Source organism: Caloenas nicobarica, chromosome Z (genome assembly GCF_036013445.1).
Source record: "Caloenas nicobarica isolate bCalNic1 chromosome Z, bCalNic1.hap1, whole genome shotgun sequence".
NCBI classification, from domain to species: Eukaryota; Metazoa; Chordata; class Aves; order Columbiformes; family Columbidae; genus Caloenas; species Caloenas nicobarica.
In genome coordinates, this window is record NC_088284.1 from 28,966,042 (window position 1) to 28,983,462 (window position 17,421).

The 17,421-nt window shown below is 37.1% G+C and overlaps 1 protein-coding gene across 1 annotated transcript in view; it reads left to right on the forward strand.

Moving 5' to 3' along the window:
• IPO11 (importin 11) overlaps positions 1-15,846 on the forward strand; it is an 83,427-nt gene extending 67,581 nt beyond the window's left edge. The window contains exons 30-32 of the mRNA XM_065657016.1: positions 4,806-4,901; positions 8,368-8,452; positions 15,567-15,846. Coding sequence (XP_065513088.1) covers positions 4,806-4,901; positions 8,368-8,452; positions 15,567-15,731 — 346 coding nt within the window. The 3' untranslated portion in view covers positions 15,732-15,846. The remainder of the gene's footprint in view (positions 1-4,805; positions 4,902-8,367; positions 8,453-15,566) is intronic.
• The last annotated feature ends 1,575 nt before the right edge of the window (positions 15,847-17,421 follow it).

Genomic DNA, 17,421 nt, shown 5'->3' on the forward strand with positions numbered 1-17,421 from the left:
CTGTATTTCTAAATTTTCAATTTTATATGGATGTCTTCAGAAATAACAGACTTAAAATTCAGTGGAAACTAGTTAAGTTTTCATTGACAGAAATGTTTATGTGCCTTTGCTAGAGAAGATTTCTGGGAGTAGGCAAAGGTTGAGACAGAAAAAAAACCCCTACTTCTCAAGGATGTCTCTCAGGGACAGCTCTCTTTTAGGCTCCAATTTCCACAGCTGCTCTCTACAGAAGAGCAGGAGAGGTTCCCTCTGAAGGTGTGTCCTTCCTACTGACAAGCTGCAGTTGTTTGCCAGGTGTGAGTCTCACCATCTGTGGTGATGGAGCATGAAAGGAAACCGATGGTGTCAGAGCTGCTTTGCAAGCAAGACTTGAAACAGTTGGAAACTGTCCTTTGGTGCAGAGTCATCCTCTGATATTCAGCCTGTCAATAATTTGCATGAGACTAACAGGGAATTGGGAGATTCGTCATGCAGTTGTGGGGGAGATGCCTTTCTTTCGAAATTACTAGCTTTTGTGTTTGAAAATTCACAATAGGAAACAGATCCTTTCATGTACACGTGTGGTTCATATGTCTAACTATTAAAATCATTAGAGAATACATTAGAAGACTTGGTTGTGGGTGCCCTCATGAAGCAAAATGGCACGTTATGATAGTCAAGTTCATGGTCAGCTATAGAATTCCGTGGGAAGTGTCTTGGCTGCTGCATTACTGTTTGAAGAGCTCCTTATCACTGTGCAGCTCCTTAAGTGGGGTGTGTGTGCAGAAGAATTGTTTACATTGCTTGCAGAAGTGCAAAGTAATCTCCATTTGCCCCACTCCACCTCTTTCCTTGGCTAATGAGATAAGAATAAAGAATTTTTCTCAAATCTACTGAACACTAGTAAAGATAGGAAATAAAGCTTTTCACTTTTTTTAGTGTTTACCGCTTCATCCTGATGAATGTAGGAAAACAGAAGAGATTTTATCCTTGTCCCTTTAATCTCTGAAAAAGTGTGTTTTCCCATGCAGGATTTTTCCTCCCTTTCTCATAGGCTGGGGAAGATGCATAGCAGACATGGGAACCATTTTATTTAAATGCTGCTAAAAATCTGTCATAAGTTTTATTAAGCTGATGAAAAAGCTTTATTTACAGTGGCTATCTATGTAATTGAAATCCAAATTCTGAAATTTTGCATAAGGCCTCAGGATAATAAAAATGTTGACTAGATAGCTGAGTGTATTAGAAATTATAGACATACTGAGAAAAAATGAATATTACTTTTTTCAGAACAGATATCTGTTTTCTCCTTTGCAAAGCTTTCATTCTTTTATCTGACAAATTATGCAAACTTTGAAATAAAAGGTGTGAGATTATTCATGTACAAACTGCCCTAAATGCTAAATTTTATTTTTGTTATAGGCAAGGTGAATTTTATTTACAGGCAGCATAAAAGGTTATTTCTGAAAAAAAAAAAAGAGAGAAGGTAATGTGTTAATTGGATCTTTGAAGTTGGGTTCTGGAGTATTTTAGATGCTGACAAGATTATAGATGTTATAATCTGCTAAATCTGGGCCTGTAGTTATAGAACGTGTTATAATTTGATGCTGTTGTTTGTACTATTGCTGATCTGTATTATGTGCAATTCAAGGGGGGAACTGCTTAAATGGTGCCTTTGTTCCAAGTTGAGATTTTAGTATGGACAGTGTTAACTGTTCTGTTTTGGAAGTCGATCTAAATACAGTGTCCCTATCTTTACTGAATCTGCTATATGACTTTGAAATGTATTTCTTTTAAACAAGCAGACTAATTTTAGTCTCTTTAAAAAGGTATTATGTTGATTTGCATTGCTCTCTTACTCTTCTATGAAAATAAGGCCTGATGCATTCTGTATTACCATTGAACTTTAATTGAGGTACTTTTTTTCTAAGCACAATGAGCCTATGTTGTCTCTATTTTTCACCAGCATGTGTCTTGTATTCTAAAAATAGTTGCATTGTTGAATCATTCCATACTTGGTAAACAATTCAGTGAGTCTTTAGTAAGAGGAAACTTCATGTCCCATTTAAAGGAGGGGAAAGGAGAAGGTATTACCTATGCTGAAATCTGCAGGCAGCAGTTACCCTATTTTGAAAGGTCTTCTACATCCTTTAGCTTTGCTTTCCTCAAAAGAAAAATTACTATGCATTTTCAGTCTTTCACTGAAGAAAGAAATAAAACAACATTCCTCGTTTATGCCGTAAAGTAAAAATGTCCTCTCCACGTAAAGAAATAAATGATTTCTGTATGTGCTTGGGAGCTAACTGTCAAGAACAGTATTTTGGGTCTTCAACCAGTATCCTCAGTTTCTTCTGGAAATATCAAAAATCCTTGGAAACACAGGTTACTGAAATGGGCCTCCCTGTGTGCTCCTCGTGTCAATCTGCAAGCTTGGAAGAATCTCATAAAGCAAATGAGCGCTATGCCTACAGTATTTATTTATGTGTTAGTATTAAAGTAACCTCACTGAATAGGTTGACCATAATTAGCCCTGCAGCTGATGAAAAGGCTGAGCCTTCGTTGGGTCAAACACCTTTCACTTCCCTCCTAATATAAAATTTCTGTGTTAGTTAGGGATTGTTCATGCAGCTCGGAAGGAAGAAATAAAACTACTACGTAAAGGGTAGCCACCTATATTATTAATTAAATAGTGCAGATGTATGGGCACAGTTTACTTCTCCAGGGTGCAAAGTGTTCGCATCTGCTCTTAGTTGGATGCCCCTTGTGCTCTGTTGACATGAATCTGAGGACAGCTATTTCCTTTCTCGTGTTGGAAAATATTAACCACTCTAATGGCATTTTCCTAGAGATGTGTTTCAGAAAAAAGTATGAGGTGGAAGGGCTTTCATGGGAGGTGTGCTAGGTGGGAGCCACTGACAAGTGAAGAAGCCGGCTCTGTCTCTGAGGGCTCGTTCTGTGGGCTGCCAAGCAGCCAGCATGTGCATTCCCAGCCGTGCTGTGTGCTCGCTGGGCTGTTTGCTCGCTGCCTGCAGCACCCCGCAGAGATTCAGCCTCGCAGCGTGTAATACTTTGCAGTTCTGAATGAGATGGGGAAGCTTCTTGGCAAGGGAGAAAGTATCTTTTAAAGCATATGTGTGACAATGATAATTAGAATAAGACAGACTGACTGAAAATTATGTCAATTTTTATTTTGTGGAATTTAGGAGTTTCGAGTATCATTTTTCAAAATACAGTTCAGATTGTGCCATTCAACAGTAGCTGAATAGAAAAGGGAACAAAAATAATAATTCGGAAACAAAATGATCATGAGCTGAATCATAATCTTAACAAATTTAGAAGAAATATTTATATGCTTAGTATTCTAACCTGATATGCTTTTTTTCTGAAGCATCCATTGCTATATAAAGTCTGTTTGTCATATACGTAAAATTTTGTTTTGTGTCTGACAAGAAGATTCTCAAATGCAACAACTAATATTTAAGGAGCTACAGTTTATGCAGTTTTTTAGTTTTCATCCCAAATAAGGGAAAGAAATAATATTAAGAAATATATTAATCTGTGTTCAAATGTAAAAGATCAAACTATGTGAGCTTAGTGTTCAGTACCTTTAAACAAAAATGGGACATGTCTGCTTATACCCACTAGACAGCAGCAGCCTCTTTTGGGGGAGATCAAGCCTGAAATTCCAAACAGGGAGTAATAAAATGCTCCCATCAATGGCAGTTCCAGGACAAGAGTTGTAGTTTACCATCACCAGTTAGGCCATTTCTGTTACTTTGCTGCCTATAGCTGGAACTTTTGCAGTCTTCCCGAGATGAACATCTTTTCACTTGCTGTGTGTCTTCACCCTTTTGTAGTTCACAGAGTAGGAGTCCATGCACTGAAGTCCCACAATAGCACATCTCTGACACCAGACCCACAGTAGCTGGAAATTCAGCAGAAACAGCAGCCACAACTACGTTCCATTAACAAGGTGCGGGTGGCACCTACTTCATCCATCATGGGGAGATCATGTTTCTGTGCCCTCACCCTACAGGCACATCAGTTCTCAAGGAAGGGGCAAGCATCTAAATGTGTTTGGTGTCTTTTTGGGTGTTGGGGGCTATCCAGTCTGGCCTTCGTCTTGTGCTGGCAAAATGTGCTTATCTCTTCAAAGTCCTGAGTGATACCAACCAGCCGTTTTGCAGTTGTCTGAAATAGCCTAGTCTTTCAGATGGCAGGAGATGCCTGTGTTTCAGCACAGAGATCCTACCCCACCGTTCATGCAGAACTGGGTGCAGATGTTTTTCACCCACCATGGGGAGTCACTCAGCTGCCTAGGAGGGTGAAGGAATGCTTGTAAGGCTGGATGGAGGAAACAGAGTGTACCATCTTTACAAGCTGCCCTTTGCTCAAGGGTTTGTGCATAGATTTTTGTGTTGAATAATGGTGGGAGAAAATGTGTGTATGTGTTAGGAATAGAAGCCAGTATTCTGATCTCCCTGCTATCCAGAGCCTGCCCTCCCCACTCAGTTCTCGAGTCCTGTGCTAATGTATTTTTTCTTTTATACCATTTGCAATTATTTCTAGGTTTTCAACAGTGGCACATGAGGTTTTATTCTATTTAAGAGTGATGTTTCTTGCATATTTTTGAAGCCTTTATTTAATGAAAAAAGAATTTGAATTAGCTGCTTAATAGCATGCTCAGCTAAGCAGTAAGCAATGAAAATACTGCTTAGTAAATGTGCCCTACAGTTACTGAGCAAATTTCCTGTTTAGTTCCTTTAGCTAAGTCACTTTCCTGTTCTTTTGCTGTGTTATCCAAGATAAATTTTGTTCTTTTCCAGTGTTATCCAAGATAAATTCTGTGGTATCATCAATATTTCAGTGGAAGGGCTGCATGATGTTATGACTGAAGATCCTGAAACAGGAACATACAAAGAGTAAGTGGAAAATCTAATTAATTTTTGTGGATTCAACAGTAGTAGTACTGTTTTATATGTAGTGTTTTGATTGGAAAAATCTGTAGACAGTTAAGATGTGCTCATAAGAGTTGTGTTTTCACAAGAATGAATGTTTTGGTAAGATACGAAATTTTTGATCTTAAGAAAAATAATTGTAATGGGGGAGAGAGGACTTCAAATTACAGTCAATATAATTCTGTATTGTTTATTAACTGATCTACTAAAAGATGCCTTAAAATGTTCATATGCTTAGGTTTGCTTTTTGCTCACTATCTAAAATTACAATTGGACAAGCTTGTATGTTGATAGGGTGATGGTTGAGAGTTTCTTTGAGTGTGGCATCTGGAGTTTAGTCTGGATCTTTTTCTAAATACCTAAACCTCATTGAATGGACCTAGTATGCAATACTTGAAAACCTAGGGCAATTCTTCCCCTCCAGCTGTTCCACCTGCTGCTACAAGCATACCTCAAATCACGGTTTCCAGTGCTGGCGGCAAGGGCTCATTTGTGGCAGGAAGATGGTGTTGGGGTGCTCAGACTGCACAGCCACCCAGCACCATGCTTTTTCCTTTCCTGCTGGCCTCCCAGGTTACTGGTGGTATTCCATCAAAGCTGTGGTAAAAAAAAAAAACCAAACCAACAACCAACCAAAACCAACAACAACAACCACCACCAAAACCAACCAACCAAAAACCACCCACAAAAAAACCTAACCAACCAACCAAAAACAACAACAAGAAGCAAACAAACAAAAAAACACACAACACAAACCTGACTAATAAGGATTTTTTAGGACAGAGATCTTAATGTTGTTTTTTCTTTGTAATGATTACATAGTTTTAGAATGATGGAGATTTGCAAGACTTTAAAAACAGATGCTAAGCAACATGTCCCTACAGACACTATGTTCTACTAACAGTATTTCCTGGATGCTAAGAATCAAACATTTTCTAACTTTCAGATAATTACTGGTGATGGAACAGACTGTATCTGAACTAATTAATTAATTGCTTAAGGGGATGTTTGCTGGCACTGAAGCCAGCTGGCACAGGACAGCCTGCATGCAATCTATTAAAGTTTTCCTCTGCTTAGAACAGGTGGTACACATAGAAGTGTCCACTGAGAATGGTCCACACTCATGCTGAGCCTGAGCTACGCCCAAGAATTGCTTGCAAAAGTACATTTGTTTGTCCTAACTCTCAGTATAGAAGATGTAACTCCCAAGTCTGAGAAAAGGCTTTGGCATTGTGTTCTATTTACTATTGGAGACAACATTACAGAGACCCTTCTATTTCTAAATGTGTGGCTTTAGCAAAAGAGTTCTCACAGAGAAATAAATAAAACTTTGTCCTAGATCATATTTTAAGCCTGAAGGCTTGTAGAGCTTGTCACTTCACTTTTCCAAGCTCTGGACATTGCTTTTGCTTCATAAAATAGAGGTGAACAGAACCAAGGACGTATTTCTGTGGACAGATACTGAATGGGCTGTTTGAAAGATTCTGACATTTCTCTTACACACTTCAACATCATCTGAAAGTAAATAAAGTGAGAGCACTCATCTGAAGTCGTGCACACTATTCTCGGTTTCCACATTGAAGAAGAATGATTTAAGCCTGAACATATTCAGAAAAAAAATTGGGTACTCCACTGATTATCAAAACATCTAATTACCATAGAGCAGAGACTAAAACAACATGCATGTTTAGCATAGGAAAATCAAGGCTGATGTAATATAGAGCTGCAGCCACTGAAGGATGAAGAGAAGGTAAACATGCACAGGGAAGACTGTACAAATTAAATGACAGTGTTGGCTTAAGCGTCAGCTGACCATGAATACGTTTAAACTGGAAATTTGAAGAAGCTGCTGTAGTCAGAGCAAGGGAATTTTGGAAGAGCCTTTCCAAATACAAATGCAGAGATAAAAGTCTCATCTGGTTTTAGATCAGATTTTGATCAGGTTATGAAAATGATTACACAGTGCCCTGGCTTACAATACAAAGAGATTACACTCAGCCAGGTTTCCTAGTGTTTATGTCTTGCATTGTAGTGATAATTACAAGAAAGCTTTAACGACCTCAGATTTTCTGGAAAGGGGAGCTGAGTTGCAAGAAATCACACCATTTATGAGGTGAGGAGACATGAGATTTGCTGTACTATGTTGAAATAACTAATGCCTTTGCTGGAAAGGGCTTCTCTGTTAGCATTTGACCCTTCTGCCATGCTGTTCAGCAGGTCTTTCATAGAGGTCTAAACATATGTCAATAGAATACTGAATATATAAACAGAGTAAGTCTGAGTATTTTTAAACAAAATCACAACTTTTTTCATTTTGGTTAACTTTAAAAGAAGTTATTCAACTTAGCTGCATGAACATTTCACCTGCTAGTGGAATGCAGCAATTAAAATGCACAGTAGTACAGGGCTGAAAATGAGCAATAATATGCGTCTGTCTCTGTGCTTTTTGTGGATTAAGTGTCCTTCCTGCCATGAAACATACCTAATATGCAGAGGCAAGTCGTTGTCACCCAAATGATTTTTAAATCCTTTTTGTTTTTAAACTAGATTTCCTAGGAAAAAATTGATATTGTAATGGAATATTTATGTATTCTTCCAATGCAGAGAATGTAAAGTCAATGGAAAGCTTGTCTCCTGTAGGATAGCTTTCCTCAGTGTATTTATAAAGTCCATTCAAACTGTTACAAGAGACAGAAAAACCACTAGAGTTTGAACTGTTTATTTCCTATTTTCTGGTTTTATATTTACTCTAAAAATAATAATTAAAATATGGCTGTTCCTTGTATGTACCAGTTGAGGGTGCAGCAAAACAAAAAATAAGTTTAAAGGCTTTGCTTTACCTGCCTAGAAAAAACTCTTTTAAGTAAATGTCTGCAGAAGCTAACTCATTTCTGACCACCTGAAACATTATTGTTCAGTGTCTTGCAGATTTTAGTGTCTAGAACCAATAGCAGTGACCAAATTAGTTTTCAGGTCCTCTTGTTAAAGATGTCGCAGGAAAACATGAATGCAATGAGAAATCCCAGCTAGTTTTGCATGCGTGCCTGCCACTTTGATTTTCATGTTAATAGGATACAGAATGTTTGTATAACACTTCCTTGGAAAGACTGGGAAGTTGTAGTTTGAAACGGTAGGTTTTTCTGTATTTAATGTTTAAACCCACATAGTCTGTTTTCTGTATTCAGAAATGCATTTCTAAGGTAGAACTTGAGCTAAAATATGGAGGATAACTGAGATTGTTAGATGAGTGTAGGTGACACAGAACATACATTCAGGCTTTTTAAAATTCATTGTTTTCAGAAAAAAATAACTTGCTGACAGATTGCCTGACTTTCATCAAACTCTCTTGTATCTGTCCAGTGTTTTTAAGTCTTTTAAAATAATTTTTAATGATAGTATATGTTAAAACTATTCTTATTGCCATTCTCAGCTGCATGCTGATGTTTCATTTTGAAGAGCCCCAAGCTACAGAGGATGAGGAACCTCCCACAGAACAAGACAAAAGGAAAAAACTGGTAAGTTTTAGATCTGTTACTCAATTGAAAAACTGATTTTGTGATTAACTTCTGTAAAACTAAATTCTTTGCCTTTGGATTTGGTTCATCTGTTGTTCTTGGAAAATTCATCAATTGAATCAAAAAGGAAAATGCTTTGATGACAAATTTTTCAGCCACGACACTTATGCTTCTGCTTTTCTTTCAAGTTTGGGAAAATGTTGCCAAAACAAACATCATCTGTTCACAAAATCTGGACATTATAAAATAAAGACATTATAAAAAGGTTTTATTGAAAAATGCAGGGAGTTAAAGCTTACTGAAATGTCATGGCAGGCCAAATTTCTCATATTTAAAGCAATCTTTATTATACCGTATCGTGTGTTTTACCTGAACATCTATTGATCCTGATGCTTGCATGGAACCTTGTTCTAATGACAAGAGGTCTTAAGAAGGAGCATTTATTTAGATAAACATATCTGGATTAGGTACCATGCAGTTGTGCTGCTGTCCAACCTAGTCTGTGAATGTTTCGTAATTTAACTTTCATTGTAAGAGTTCAAAGAACTGGTTCCTTACACAGAAAACTGCAGTGTACAAATACTGTCAAATAAAACAGAGTTTGAACTGCTTGGCATCGAGTAATTGCTAAACATGGGATTGGGTGATTGAGCAGATAAGTGTAGCCCTGTTGCACACCTACTTCAACTAACCTACATAGAATCATAGAATTATGTTGGAAAAGACCTTTAAGATCAAGTCCAACTGTAAACCTAACAACACCAAGTCCACAACTAGACTGTGTCCCTAAGTGCCACATCTACGTGTCTTTTAAACCCCTCCAGGGATGGTGACTCAACCACTTCCCTGAGCAGCCTCTTCAAATACTTGATGACTCTTTCCATGTGGAAATTTTTCCTAATATGCCATCTAAACCTCCCCTGTCGCAACTTGTGGCCATTTCCTCTTGTCCTGTCACTTCCTACTTTGGGAGAAGAGACCAACACCCTCCATGCTACAGCCTCCTTTCAGGTAGTTGTAGACAGCAATAAGGTCTCCCCCCAGCCTCCAGACTGAACAGCCCCAGTTCCCTCAGCTGCTTCTCATCAGACTTCTGCTCCAGACCCCTCACCAGCTTCAGTACCCTTCTCTGAAGTTGCTCCAGCACCTCAATGTCTTTATTTCTTCTTGTAGGAGTGGAAAAGAGTTCGGATGGCTTTTGATAGTTTGTTTGAATTTGTTTTTTTTTTTAAGCTACTGGATACTTTTGGTTTGTTAGAAGGCTGTTCTTTTAAATACTAACCAATATATGGTTCCTTTCTTAAAAAAAAAAAAAAGACAATGACACACAAACTCGTGCATATTCTTCTACTGTTAGCAATGCCTTAAGAGAAATTCCTGGTGTCTCTCAATTTCAGATTTAAAAATGTACTAGATCTATAATTCAGTTACTCTTAAAAGCATCTCTAAGCTCTTAAATTTGGTTAGATTTTCTTTTAGCTTGCAGGCTTAAATTAAAGTCTATGTGTTTGCACAATTAAAATATCTACCCTTAGCAATTTTGGATAATCTCTTGACATATATCTGTATCTTCATCAATAGGGATCAATATGTCTATATATCTAGAGAGGGATACGTTTGGTTTGTTAATCAGATTTGAAAAACATAAAGTGAATTTAAATTTAGTCCTTTCATGTTCTTAGTTTGCTTTAGGTATACTTAGATTTTAGTTCTCTTTGGCTGACTAAAGTTTTAATACCTTTCTTTCAGAATTTCTCCTAATTTTTCAGTTACAGGTTGACTTCAATAGTTTGGATATGTATTTAGGAATTTACACGTGTTAGATTTGCTATGGACTACATTCACCGCAAACATATCAGGCAACATGAAAAGCGGGGCACATTGGTTAATGACCTGTATCATTCTTCCCTCTTAAACGATACAAGGCACCAGTACAGTGTTGATGAATGCAGTCGTAATGGGAGAACTGTTCTGGCATCACTGTTTTTGCATTCTAATGCCATTCCATTGGCTTCTGTTATCGCTTGTAGTGATTAGATCACAGTTTTAGTACCGAATAATATATAATTGCTTGTTGAAAAAAGTGTGATTTTTGACTGTAGTGTTGCCTTAAGATGTTGAGAAAAGAGATCCACCTCATAAATACTGGTTCAGGCAACTGATAGTTCTACAGATTGCCATTGATGCTGACAAGTAGAGTGTGGATGGATGGGAAATGTTTTTTTCTGTAAATCCTATGATACAAGCTTTTTGCTTCAAATTGCTGTTTACAACTACTTAGGTGGAAGAATAGTTTCTTCAGTCCAGCCCCAGGGTAGACTCCCATGTTTTCAATATCAGTTTGTAAAGTAACCAGATTCAAAAGCTAGTCAAATCAGGTTTTCACTGAGCAGCATAAAGCACATTTCAATAATGTGTATTTCCCTGCCAAACTTCTGTTTCCTGTCTGTAGTTGTTTTGAATAAGAAGCTCTTTGAATTTTCTAGGTTTTTTGGTTAGTTGGTTGATTGGTTGGGTATTGGGGGTTGATTGGTTGGTTGGGGTTTTTTTTGAGTGTCTGGTTTTTTTGTGTTTTGTTGAGGTTTTTTGTTTTGTTTGTGTGTGTGTGTGTGTGTTTCTTACTGGAAAATAGGTGTGTTTTGCTCTTCTCAGAATCAGGAACAGTTCAATTAAAGAATACTCTAGCCACACACTTAAGAACTCAGCATACATACTTATATGCAAAACTATAGTTCCTGACCCAGTGTATAGAGACGATGCAGCCAGCATTAATATTGATACAGTTGTGTGTCATACTAGACTGATGTTGGATGCTCAGTGCTTAGCAAGCTGGAGACTCAGTTTTCAAGAGGATGATTTTTCCTCCAAAAAACAAATAGAATACTGAAAATATCATACGTGTTTTATCTTATACCAGTGTCCTGGTTTGACTGAAAATGAGTTAATTTTCTTCATGCAGTTAGAAACCTTTCTTTTTCATAGCTAGCATGCTCATTATTTGGACTTAGTTTGAGAACAAGCAGATAACACCCCAGCACAGAGTTAATGTTTTTAATTGCTCTGATCTGAGAGCCAAGGACATTCTGAGCACTCTGCCCACAGGTGTGAGGCAGCGAGAAAGGGGGGCATGGATGGGGCAGAGCTTGACTGACATCCAGACATCTGATCAATAAGAGTATTCCATCCCATTAGCATGATGCTTCATATTTAAGGAGAATCGGGAGCTTCCAGTCTCTCTCTCTCTCTCGCTCTTTTGGGTGTTCTCGTTCTTGCTTGTTCTGGGGCGCAGCTGGGGGAGTTTAGTTTGAGATGTTTAGTTCGGCCTTTTGCCGTTTTGCAGAGGCCTCTGAGCCTTTCTGCCTTTTTCCTCTTTCTTTTCTCTTTGGGATCAGCTGTTGGGACCAGGCATTGCTTCCTGAGACTGGCTGCTCAGTGTGGACAGGGGTTCTTTGAAATTGCCTTGAGTATCTTTTATTTTTATATATATATATATTTTTACTAGTAGTGTATTAGTATTTTGTTGTTTTATTAAACTGTGTTTATCTCAATCCAAGTTTCTCCCTTCCCTTTTGATTTTCTTCCCTATTGTGTGGGGCAGGGGGAGAAGGCGAGCGAGCAGCTGTCATGGTTGTATTGCTAGCTCAGGTTAAACTATGACAAACAGTTACTATTATAATTTTTCCATATACGAAAATACAGTGACTAAAGAACACTGCTTACTGTTCTTCCAAACTTATTATTTTCCTTGCTGATTCAGCTAAGACTACAGCTGGTTGTCTAATATTGTCATCAAACTAATTATACCAAGCGATTTAATTCGGTTTTTTTAGTTCTGAATACAAGTTCCAAAAACATAGATTTATTATTGTTGCAGGAAACGCTTACATTTACTTGAAATATTTTTTACAAGAATGAAAACAAATTAGTGTATTAGCTCCTTAATTAAGTCTGAAGACTCTTAAGTTCCATTTGGCTTACAGATACTAGATGCTACTTCTAGCAGCAAGCATTAATCACTCTGCAAAAGTCTCTGCTGGATTACAGTGCTGCTGCTTTGAACTGTGAGGGATGTGATTCTGCTTGCTGCAATAAACTAAACAGGGTTTTGTACAATTCCTCACTTGTCCTGATAGAACGTATGTTGGTAGATATGCAGCAGAAGTGTTTCAGTTACTTTCCTGTCTAATGGGAAGACTACGTATGAAGTTGATTAGTTTCACTGAAGTTTTATGAGGAAGAAAATGTGGAATTATAATACTTCTGAAATCAAAGTAATTCTGTACCAAAGTTGCAGTGCATCCCTATAGCCTTTTCCTGTAGCTCCTAGGATTGTGCAAATCTGGCAGCTGCATTAGGGTTAAAAAACCATTAAGTTTGAATTCTGTAATATATTAAGTTTTGTCATCTTCTTCACTTTTTTAAGTTTTTTTTCACTATTAATTACTTTTCAGTAGAATTGCAGAGCTGATTCAGAAGATAATTTGGAAACCCATTGTCACCTGCCATGAGGCAGGTGCTAGAGGGTTAACACCTCTGAGAGATGCTAGAGAGTGTCTCTGTAATATATTATTATAAGAGATGCTAGAGATTGCTCAGACTTGGAGTTCCAGCAAGCTTTGCAAATAAGCAAGGATTCAAACTTTTTCTTTTCAGAACAATACAGCACTTCTTTTCAGAGTTTGTAAACCACCATTGGGGTGCTAGAACAGCATTACACATGTATTTGTATTCTAATAGCCTGTTAAAATTGGGAAGAAATTTAGACTTGAGGATTATTAGTAAACACTGACATGAGAAATGAGAGGTTTATTTACCATTTATTTAAGTCAGCTTTTATTTGAGGGAGGGGAGCAGGTATCAAGAGAATAATATGTAATATGTAATATGAAGTTGCTGTTTAGATGAATTTGTCTTGGTAAAGTAGAAAAAATACCTGAAGTTGATATTTTGAAGCTAATTGTTCTGAGTTCCAATTCTAATTCTGAGTACTTTAACTTAAATAAGGGTTTATGGTAGGATCACATAAGTTATACAGTTAACTAAATATGTAGATTAATTGGTTTGTGGGCTATAAGGTTGTTAAAGAATGGCTTTTTGGTGGTGCTTCCCAAGGTGACTTTGTAATGCATGCCATTCATCTAGTTGCTGCTGTATCAGGATCACAAGGTTGAGAACACTTGTCTATGGCAATTTTAATACCTGTTTTTCTGTACAGAATTCCCTGTGGTACTTTTAAACATGAATATTTACAGCAGGGGTCTCAAACCCATTTTCCCCAGGGGCCACTTCAACCTTGCAGTTGCCTTCAAAGGGCCAAATGTAATTTTAGGATTGTAGCTACATTTATATCCGAGTTTGACACCCCTGGTTTACAGCTATGAGCTTACAGAAACTAACTACTTAGAAATGTGTTATATGTCCCAAATGACAGTTGTTGGTTAACAAATGCAAATTTCTCAGAAACTGGTAGAATCTTTACTTCGCCGGACAATCTTTTCTACCCTGTAGATTGTGCCAAAGCTGTTACTAAAGGGTATTCCTAACCTCAGCAGACTGTGATTAGAGTAACTGTGGTTTAGAAATTTGAAATTGCAATTTGAAAACTCTGCTTATACTCTAGAGACCAGTTTACATTTACTCAGAAGAATTACTGCAGAATACTGAGATATTGCTCTAATTACTCCCCTTTTCAGAAGAGTCTAATGTTAGGAATAAGTGATGAAAAGATCATATCTTACTTTTGAAATGTAAAACAGCTGGACAGTAAGAAATAGTGAAGGATTGAAGGCTAAAAAGCCAATATTAGGAATACTGAAGGAATGATTAAGAGATTTACAATATGAAAGGTGAGGTGACCATGGTAAGAAAAAAGGACTTGCAAGCACTGATAGAAGAAGCTATAAAGCAGCCTGTGTTTTCTCTGGAGTTGTTAATGAGAAACAAGACTAACTTCTCTTTTGTGGTAATTACAATGTTTTTGGATGCTTTACTCTGTCATATGTATGTATCTGTTTCAATCAGTATTTCCCCCTGCTTTAGGTATAATATTGTTTAATAAATAAGTAAATAATCTTAAGGTATAACGTCTTTCACTCCATATTAAAATTCAAATTCTTTTTTGGTGTCAAGCCAAAAGAGCAGTTGTGCAAGTTTAATATGCCTCATTTATATCAAAATAGCAGTATTGCAAGGTATTATGAGCTCAGAAGTCTTCTATTTCAGTAGGCTTTGAGATCTAGAATTGTATTTTGTTTCCTGACCTTCCAGCATATATAGTAATGTTTGATTTTGTTACTAAGATCAACGGATCATGGATCTGCAGTAATTTCCTCTTTATTTCAACATGATATTTCTTTATGATGCTGCAAGCTCCAGGTATCTCCACCTCCCGTCCCCTTTTGTCTAGCCTGCTGGGCTGAGGGGCAAGTTCTGCAGAACTATCCCTGTCCTTAACCTACCCACACCTGTCTTCTGATATTAAAATTAAGAATAGGTCCTCTGTCAATGTAGCCACTTCATTTACCTCTTTTTGCTTTCATTAAGAAGCAGTTAAAATGTGGAAAATAGCGACAAATATGCTGTCCCTCCCTACCGAAAAGAAGGTTGCATAATCAAGTTGGACTGATGGGGTTGTATAGGTACTAATATAGAAGTGTGTATATTCTTTATGCATATGGGCAGTTTATTTTAGCTGTTGTTTGTCATATAATCTAAACTAATTCAACTTTTTAGTGTTTTATTTCTATAAAAATATAACTGACTTGTTCATACCATCTCTAAAGTGCTCATCATGGTAACATCTGATGTGTTTTTTAGGAGTTAAGGGAAACTCATTCAGCAGTGATTAACAAAGCAGCTTTGAAACTGTTTTTTCTTATAGATATCCTACAGCAGACTGGGTCCATGATTTGAGACAGTTTCAAATAGTTTTAAACTGATATTTGCTTTTGATAATAACTTGGTCTTTGCTTTACAGGAGTATTTCCTCTTGTTTCTCAAATAAGTACAATGAAAAGCAGAAGATTCCTGTCTTGAGCTGAGGTTATAAAAGAGATGAGTAAATCACAGAGTATTTTTTAGTGTATTATTATGTAATTTTTTATGTTTTCCACAGCTTGCACTGAAGGACCCTGTACACACTGTGTCATTGCAGCAGTTCATCTATGAGAAGCTAAAGGCACAGCAGGAATTACTGGGAGAGCAAGGTTTTCAGGCACTTATGGAAACCGTGGATACAGAAGTAGTTGCACAGCTACAAGAATTTTTACAAGGCTTCTAAATAAGCCGAAAAAAGATTTTGTACATCAAGTTTCCCTTTCAAAAAAAATACAAAAGAACTGTAGCCTTCCATCTTGTATGGAAGAGCCTATTGAAGGCTGAATAAAAGTTGTGTTAAAAAATAAAAATGAACTTCTCTTGTTGCTATTAAACTAACTTTGGTAATGCTTTGTTATTTTTTAATAAGGTACTTAGGGTTTTATAATTGAAGTAACACTTCCATGACTCCTAAGATCATATATGCTGTCTTAGATAGTACCGTTTTTTTGTTATCATTACTGGCTTTTTGGTTCACAAAGCTATGTCATAAACTCAGAGATCTGGAGGAACTTTTTAATGTATATTAATGAGAAGTGTCTATTAATACAGCAGTATAATTCAGTATCAGTAGCTGCTTGTCTGGGTATTGTATACCTATTACTTTCCTTCCTATTACCATTTCTTGACCATACATTCAACCATACAAGCAGAAAGAGTTAGGAATGCAGTAAGACTGTGAGCAGAAGTTTGCCTTCATGAGAGAAAGATAATTCCCATCTCGGTTTTTTCAGAGAAAAAGTAGCTTAGATTGTTAATGCTTAAATTGTATTTGAAGAGGTATTATAGAATATCAGTGTATATCTCTATATGAACAAATGGATTTTTGTTTTTATCACCAACTTCTTTATTTCTATTATGAAAAATGTCTTGCTTTTTTGAATTCCTTCTGTTGCTTTTTTTAGCTGTGATAACACAGAGAAATTCCCCAAAGGTAGATGAGTAATTAATTCAATTAATTCTTGGCTGTACCTGTTCTACTTAAAATTGTTGTTGTTCAGTACCTCAATTCATTGCTTTTTTTCATCAAAGGCATATCATCAGGATACTTCATAATTGTTACTGAAAAGTTTGAGCCCAGATGGTCATGGTTGAAATAATTATTTGCAAATGTGAGGCTCACTTTGAGTTTTATTAGTTAACTGGACAGCTGCAGGAATGACAATATAAAGCTACTCCTTTCTAATGAGCCTTTGTCTTTCATACCTTGTGGGTGGAAGGTGAGAGAAAAGTCTCTTTTTCATTTTGAGACTTCCCTTTTAAGTTCTGATCTTCCACTTTCGAAGTTGAAATCAACTTTATGTGCTGTGCTAAGGGATGATTAAACTATTAAGACAGATTTTTTTTTTTTTCCCAGAGTGGATTAGCTGCTTAGACACACCTACATGCTTTTGATAACCTTACCAGATAGCCAGATGCTTTATAAAATCTGAGCCTTTTTCTTTACTGACCCTTTGGGGAGTAATTGTTTTTGAAATGTTCCTTCTGTTTGCAGAGGAAGCCCAGCTGTTCCCTCATCCTCCCTGGGCTTCAGTGGCAGAGGCTGCTGGGGCTCTCAGCACCTCTGAATGCAAAACCTCCTCTGTACCCAGCTGCCAGCATCTGCCTCCAGACGTTGTTTGATAACTCGGTGTTTCCTGCTTTTTACCTTGGCATAAGGGAGGTTTGTTAGAAGAATTGTTGCGATTTGTCTCTCTTATGTGCATGACATTTCCTCAATCATTCTACAACATCGGTTCTCACAATTAAGAGTTTTGGCTGGTTATGTTTGGTACTTGCAAGGGAATGGGCTCAGTGTGCTAATGGTCCCTTTGAGCTGTGAACTGCAGTTACCAGAACCTGGCAGCATTTGACTGAAATTGTATCTGTTGCAT